Genomic DNA, 7,773 nt, shown 5'->3' on the forward strand with positions numbered 1-7,773 from the left:
TTCAATGTACAAGATATTGTTATTTATCATCTCTAAATGTCCTTTCCATTCGACCCTTGAAAGTATTCAGTGGGTTTAGTGGAATAGGATTATTTGTTGAACCATTCCTTGGCGTCTGACAGATATAGGACCCTATTGATGGCCACTTTACGTTTGTTGATGAGTATATGTATAAAGCTCCTAGCATATGAGTCCAATTCATTTATCTCTGATACTTATGATAATAGTGATTATTTCTTAAGTCCCTATCAAATCAGGCTTGGCCAATATGATGGCCATTTTTGAATGTTTTGTACAGTCTCATTTAATAAATGCGTTCCGATAATTGCCATTTCGAGTGCCACATGATGTTCCCGATGTACTTAGAAGACATATCGAGATGATATCAAATCAATAACATCTGCATTATCAATTGTTGTAATTGTGTAAAAACCTAAAATACTCGTCAGCATGATAGTAGAATCCCAACCAATCGTAGACTATATTCCGCTTCCAGGGTTTTTTTTTGCATATTAGCTCAAAAATTGTATGCATAATCTGCGTTTTTTTTTCATAAAAACTAGAACTCTGACTTGGAGGGCTGAAAATTTCTAAATTCGATCAGCTGAAACACTTAAACACACTTAATTTTGCTTGTATTTAATTTAAAAAAAACGGTCAAAAATATTGTATACGTGCACAGGTGTCGCTTTTGATAATTACATAGAATGTAGTTCCTATGTAGCAAATGTGTAGTTAGCGTGTCGTTACCACGATTTTATACCTAACGGCGTTGAACTGTTTAAATAGAGGGGGCTTAAGTGAGTTAAGTTATTGTGTTTCATCAATCTATTAAACTTAATTTTCAATGTTATATAGAAATCCAATAAAAACAAGAGTTTAAATTAAGCCAGTCAAGTAGAAAATTGATTCATTAATCGGATAAAATTATGTGGGCAGAACTCAGAGATCTATATAGCTGGGAATTTTCGACGGAAGAAAGAATAACCAGGAATTAGTCGTCATAACCGGTTGACAACAATGATTACCGGCAACACTAATTTTCATACCCTAGGGAAGAGGATATTATAGAGTTGAGAAAATGTTTGTCATCCCAAGCTCAGTAGGTATGAGGATCGAGGTAAATATATACAAAATGCTAATAAATAATGAATATGTCTAAAACGTATCAGTTTGAGAAAAGGTCTTTATAAATTACGTTTTATCTTCATATCAAATTAACGAAATAGGGTATAAAAGTGCCTATACACGCAACCTGTCTTCAAATACCAGCAACATTGCGACTGTTTTTTTGGTTGACCTTTTTTGTTTAAACCTTGCTGCAGTCAAAATACAATAAATGGGAGTACTAAAAACTAGCCAATCTTGTAGAAAATGTTTTCATTAATGGCCTGAAATTATACGGGAAAAGCTAAAGGTTTTAGTTAGGCAGCATTATTCAACGGTATAAAAAAATTGAGCAATTGGAATAATTTTAGCCGTTTTTTCTATATAAAATCAAATTATTGACTCAAAATGCGCCTCACCAATGTCCTATTCAAGAAGGTGAAGAGCAAGTAAGTATGTTTACCTGAGAGACAGGGATAATTGGGTAATTTGTTGTCTGGTGTGTTGTGTTCCCGTAGACGCATCATGGTCGTGCTGGAGAGCGTGGTCAGCGGGCATCAGTACAATGCGTTCCGCGAACGCCTGGCCGAGAAGATCGAGGTGATACGCTTCGATCCGTACAGTGAGTATATATATATGGACAGCTGAAATAGAAATTTTTTCTCATCCGACTTATCTCCGCAGTTCAACAGGATAGCCTCTACCGCGAGCGCAAGAGAATCCGCAGCGCCTGAACATGTAGAATAAATAAATGTTACACCACACAAACACACGCAAATGTTGCATCCCTTGGATTATTTATTTGTTCTTTTAATTAATGTTCTTGTTAATTTTCATGCTGTTGGCGCTGCCCTAGGACTCGACACATAACATTAAAGACACTGCGGGCTAACAAAAATTACAAATGGTGAACAGAACAGGGAATATCTTAGATTACTAGGACTAGACTCTCGCTTTGGGTTCGTTTATTTTGAGGGGGGAAGAATTCCCGAGCCTATACTTTTTTGAAGGGCTTCTCAACCATAAGGATTCCGCGCTCCCAGAGGGCTTCGACAAACTCCAAGCGGTCTTCATCGTTTCCCATCGGGGGTAGATCTTTGATCTTTGTATAATCGGGATAGGCATGAATTAGCGTCTCAATAACAGTACCATGGAACGGTTCCAGCTCAAAGAAGTTTGGCTCATATTTACAATACTCCAAACCATTGTCCGTGTAGTAGTAGCAGCGCAGGACACCCTCGTCGACCGTCAGGCGTACGATATTGGCACGCAGCAGACGCACTGCCGTCCCCTCTGCGAGTTCGTAATCAAGTGAGCAATGGCCATTCCTATCGGCGGTAGCCTGTGCACCGAATACAGTGCGTTTCAACTCCTGGGGCGCAATGGTGGGTGGCAGGGCCTCGTGCTGGAATTTTATGGCCAATTGGTCCAAGGCCCGATCGATCTGACCCTCGGTGGGCACCAGACGCTGTGCTAGATTCTGGATATGCTGTATCAACTTTTGGCGATGCACGCCGTTCCATTCGGCGTTGGCCACGCCAAGGTTCTGAAAGATGTCCAGTGGAAACCCCTTGCGCAGCTTCAAGGTGTGCTCGACACTCTCCTTAACAACCAGGGGCATGAGCTTCTCCATCAGATTGGCGTACGATTGCTGCTGGTAGGCGCTGAGGGTAATGTGCAGCGAATGGGAGTCCTTCTCTGTGATGGCCTGGTGGATCCAGCCGCGTGGGAAGTATAAGAGATCGCCGGGCATCAGTACTATATCCATTATGGGATCGCCCAATTCGGTCTGGCTGAGGTTGCCCGACGATTCACGGGGCAGTTCTTTGGTGGGGGCGTAGATGCGCCAGCGCTTCTTGCCCTCCACCTGGAGAACAAAGGCTTCAATATCATCGTAATGCGGTGCGAATCCCTGGCTCTCGGGGGGCGTCAGGTAGACATTGGCCCCCACCAGGCAATGGAAAAACTCCTGCAGCTTGACGCACAACTGCCTCAGCTGGACAAGGTAGCTGGAGGGATTCAGGATACGGATGCTGCAGCCGCGTTGATAGTGGGCCCAAACGCTAGGGGGCAAGGCACGACCGTCAGGGTTCAAGGTCTTCCGCACGCCGTCCTCATAGCTTGTTACATCGATGTTGGTGGTATACTCCACGTGGTTCTGGATCAGCATTTTGTCGATCATCTTGAACGATATTAGATTGGAGAATCCACCTGAGGTCGTTGTTATCACTCTAAATGGACTCTTTTCCCAGTGGTCACGCAAAAAAGTGGCCATAGTCATCGGAGCAATGAGCTGAGCCAGGGTCCGCTTTCCCACTTCAATGCTGTTTTCCTTGTGCACTTCATGGCATGGCTCCAGGCGGTTTACGGCCTGACCAGCGCCAGCCTCTGCTCCTACATCACCTCCGGGTTGAACAGATTTAATTACACCGATTTTAATTCTGCAAAACATGCTGTCCCCTGGTTCCATCTCGATCGACTGTGGGGACAGCAACGCGCGGTTTGGCGTCGCCACCTCCACCTTGACTGGAACCGTATTCTTCTTGCTGGCAGCCGATGTCGACTGGCCGACTGGAGTGGATGAAGTACGCTTGGCGCCGATGGGCTTGCTGCCCTCCGCCTCATAGTTGCGACGCTTCAGTGACTCACGAGTATTAGCCGGAGTTTCTGGCGAGGATTGAGACGAGTGGCTGTTCAGCGTGTATTCCTCGCCACTCTCGGACGAATCATACAATTCACCACTGCTGTCGGTGCTGTCGTCCTCCTCGTCTTTCTGGCCGACTGGAGTGGATGAAGTACGCTTGGCGCCGATGGGCTTGCTGCCCTCCGCCTCATCGTTGCGACGCTTCAGTGACTCACGAGTATTAGCCGGAGTTTCTGGCGAGGATTGAGACGAGTGGCTGTTCAGCGTGTATTCCTCGCCACTCTCGGACGAATCATACAATTCACCACTGCTGTCGGTGCTGTCGTCCTCCTCGTCTTTCTGGCCGACTGGAGTGGATGAAGTACGCTTGGCGCCGATGGGCTTGCTGCCCTCCGCCTCATCGTTGCGACGCTTCAGTGACTCACGAGTATTAGCCGGAGTTTCTGGCGAGGATTGATACGAGTGGCTGTTCAGCGTGTATTCCTCGCCACTCTCGGACGAATCATACAATTCACCACTGCTGTCGGTGCTGTCGTCCTCCTCGTCTTTCTGGCCGACTGGAGTGGATGAAGTACGCTTGGCGCCGATGGGCTTGCTGCCCTCCGCCTCATCGTTGCGACGGTTCAGTGACTCACGAGTATTAGCCGGAGTTTCTGGCGAGGATTGAGACGAGTGGCTGTTCAGCGTGTATTCCTCGCCACTCTCGGACGAATCATACAATTCACCATTGCTGTCGGTGCTGTCGTCCTCCTCGTCTTTCTGGCCGACTGGAGTGGATGAAGTACGCTTGGCGCCGATGGGCTTGCTGCCCTCCGCCTCATCGTTGCGACGGTTCAGTGACTCACGAGTATTAGCCGGAGTTTCTGGCGAGGATTGAGACGAGTGGCTGTTCAGCGTGTATTCCTCGCCACTCTCGGACGAATCATACAATTCACCATTGCTGTCGGTGCTGTCGTCCTCCTCGTCTTTCTGGCCGACTGGAGTGGATGAAGTACGCTTGGCGCCGATGGGCTTGCTGCCCTCCGCCTCATCGTTGCGACGCTTCAGTGACTCACGAGTATAAGCCGGAGTTTCTGGCGAGGATTGAGACGAGTGGTTGTTCAGCGTGTATTCCTCGCCACTCTCGGAGGAATCATACAACTCACCTCTGCTGTCGGTGCTGTCGTCCTCCTCGTCTTCGCCGCTGCTGCTGCTGCTGCCGTTGTCGCCGTCGCTATAGCTACCGCTCCTTTTTAGCGGACCCTTCAGCTTTCCCCCATTTTTGGAGGCCAAGTTCCTGTTGTTATTTTTGGCGGCACCATTTTTGTCGAAATTCTTTGTTCCTTTTTGTACATAATTTTTTGAGGTTGCGGAGCCGCGATAGGCGGCAAAGACCGAAACCTTTTTATTCTTGTCGAACATCTTTAAACTGTTATAATCTACAATCAGTCGATTGTCAAATACCAGTTACATCAAATCGCTTGTTCCACAAAAATAGAAGACTTAATTTTCACCGCAAAATTATATTTTAACCTCTGGCTGGTTTTGGCAAGCTTTCGTTTCTTCGGAATTTTTTTTAAAAAGAGGCGGTATATTTCGGTATATTTCTGAGGGTCACAGTCACACTCCTGTAACGAAAAAATGAGTCGTCATTTTGAATGGGCTGTAAAAAAGGGTATGGACAGCAGGCAAAAACAGCCAAGGCAAGTTGCTAGTTCCTAAGAACCTCACCTCGCGTGTGAAGACAATATACCTAGAAGACAAGGTATATAAGGCAAAGGGGGGAGTTTTACCTTGCGCGCGTTGCACTTTCAGTTCCGTTTTGGCTGTTGTCCATACCCTCTTTCTCATCCCATTCATGTAGCACGTGTGTAGTAGCCGTGTAGAGCTGCCAAGTAACATGTAATAAACTGAGCAAAATGTAAACATTTTAGAAATTCAAAAATTCCAATTTTTTTGAACCGATCGGGTGGGGTGCTGCGCGTCGTTGCAAAGTAAATAAAACAAATTTGGTAACGCCCTTCTACAGAAAGACTATAATAGGTACAAGTTATCCGCCCTGATGTTGCGTCTCTTTATGGATTGAACAAAATAGATCATCGAACAGCTAGCGGAACTATATGACAAAACTTATCTCCTTTCAGTAAGAAATAATCCTTCAATGTACAAGATATTGTTATTTATCATCTCTAAATGTCCTTTCCATTCGACCCTTGAAAGTATTCAGTGGGTTTAGTGGAATAGGATTATTTGTTGAACCATTCCTTGGCGTCTGACAGATATAGGACCCTATTGATGGCCACTTTACGTTTGTTGATGAGTATATGTATAAAGCTCCTAGCATATGAGTCCAATTCATTTATCTCTGATACTTATGATAATAGTGATTATTTCTTAAGTCCCTATCAAATCAGGCTTGGCCAATATGATGGCCATTTTTGAATGTTTTGTACAGTCTCATTTAATAAATGCGTTCCGATAATTGCCATTTCGAGTGCCACATGATGTTCCCGATGTACTTAGAAGACATATCGAGATGATATCAAATCAATAACATCTGCATTATCAATTGTTGTAATTGTGTAAAAACCTAAAATACTCGTAAGCATGATAGTAGAATCCCAACCAATCGTAGACTATATTCCGCTTCCAGGGTTTTTTTTTGCATATTAGCTCAAAAATTGTATGCATAATCTGCGTTTTTTTTTCATAAAAACTAGAACTCTGACTTGGAGGGCTGAAAATTTCTAAATTCGATCAGCTGAAACACTTAAACACACTTAATTTTGCTTGTATTTAATTTAAAAAAAACGGTCAAAAATATTGTATACGTGCACAGGTGTCGCTTTTGATAATTACATAGAATGTAGTTCCTATGTAGCAAATGTGTAGTTAGCGTGTCGTTACCACGATTTTATACCTAACGGCGTTGAACTGTTTAAATAGAGGGGGCTTAAGTGAGTTAAGTTATTGTGTTTCATCAATCTATTAAACTTAATTTTCAATGTTATATAGAAATCCAATAAAAACAAGAGTTTAAATTAAGCCAGTCAAGTAGAAAATTGATTCATTAATCGGATAAAATTATGTGGGCAGAACTCAGAGATCTATATAGCTGGGAATTTTCGACGGAAGAAAGAATAACCAGGAATTAGTCGTCATAACCGGTTGACAACAATGATTACCGGCAACACTAATTTTCATACCCTAGGGAAGAGGATATTATAGAGTTGAGAAAATGTTTGTCATCCCAAGCTCAGTAGGTATGAGGATCGAGGTAAATATATACAAAATGCTAATAAATAATGAATATGTCTAAAACGTATCAGTTTGAGAAAAGGTCTTTATAAATTACGTTTTATCTTCATATCAAATTAACGAAATAGGGTATAAAAGTGCCTATACACGCAACCTGTCTTCAAATACCAGCAACATTGCGACTGTTTTTTTGGTTGACCTTTTTTGTTTAAACCTTGCTGCAGTCAAAATACAATAAATGGGAGTACTAAAAACTAGCCAATCTTGTAGAAAATGTTTTCATTAATGGCCTGAAATTATACGGGAAAAGCTAAAGGTTTTAGTTAGGCAGCATTATTCAACGGTATAAAAAAATTGAGCAATTGGAATAATTTTAGCCGTTTTTTCTATATAAAATCAAATTATTGACTCAAAATGCGCCTCACCAATGTCCTATTCAAGAAGGTGAAGAGCAAGTAAGTATGTTTACCTGAGAGACAGGGATAATTGGGTAATTTGTTGTCTGGTGTGTTGTGTTCCCGTAGACGCATCATGGTCGTGCTGGAGAGCGTGGTCAGCGGGCATCAGTACAATGCGTTCCGCGAACGCCTGGCCGAGAAGATCGAGGTGATACGCTTCGATCCGTACAGTGAGTATATATATATGGACAGCTGAAATAGAAATTTTTTCTCATCCGACTTATCTCCGCAGTTCAACAGGATAGCCTCTACCGCGAGCGCAAGAGAATCCGCAGCGCCTGAACATGTAGAATAAATAAATGTTACACCACACAAACACACGCAAAT

General features: G+C 43.5%; 3 protein-coding genes across 3 annotated transcripts; 2 read left to right on the top strand and 1 right to left on the bottom strand.

Moving 5' to 3' along the window:
• The first annotated feature begins 1,305 nt into the window (after positions 1-1,305).
• Positions 1,306-1,885, top strand: LOC117185207 (39S ribosomal protein L33, mitochondrial). The gene is made up of 3 exons (XM_033385607.1): positions 1,306-1,556; positions 1,626-1,729; positions 1,792-1,885. The coding sequence occupies exons 1-3, from the start codon at positions 1,516-1,518 to the stop codon at positions 1,839-1,841; spliced, it is 195 nt and encodes a 64-aa protein (XP_033241498.1). The 5' UTR covers positions 1,306-1,515; the 3' UTR covers positions 1,842-1,885.
• Positions 1,886-1,887: 2 nt separating this feature from the next.
• Positions 1,888-5,346, bottom strand: LOC117185203 (bifunctional lysine-specific demethylase and histidyl-hydroxylase NO66-like). The gene is made up of 2 exons (XM_033385599.1): positions 4,897-5,346; positions 1,888-4,824 (listed from the first exon to the last, which is right to left on the bottom strand). Exons 1-2 carry the CDS (start codon positions 5,150-5,152, stop codon positions 2,102-2,104), a joined length of 2,979 nt encoding a protein of 992 aa, XP_033241490.1. The 5' UTR covers positions 5,153-5,346; the 3' UTR covers positions 1,888-2,101.
• A 1,846-nt stretch (positions 5,347-7,192) lies between these two features.
• Positions 7,193-7,772, top strand: LOC117185206 (39S ribosomal protein L33, mitochondrial). The gene is made up of 3 exons (XM_033385606.1): positions 7,193-7,443; positions 7,513-7,616; positions 7,679-7,772. The coding sequence occupies exons 1-3, from the start codon at positions 7,403-7,405 to the stop codon at positions 7,726-7,728; spliced, it is 195 nt and encodes a 64-aa protein (XP_033241497.1). The 5' UTR covers positions 7,193-7,402; the 3' UTR covers positions 7,729-7,772.
• Position 7,773: the final 1 nt, after the last annotated feature.

The sequence above is a fragment of the Drosophila pseudoobscura genome, chromosome X (genome assembly GCF_009870125.1).
Source record: "Drosophila pseudoobscura strain MV-25-SWS-2005 chromosome X, UCI_Dpse_MV25, whole genome shotgun sequence".
NCBI classification, from domain to species: Eukaryota; Metazoa; Arthropoda; class Insecta; order Diptera; family Drosophilidae; genus Drosophila; species Drosophila pseudoobscura.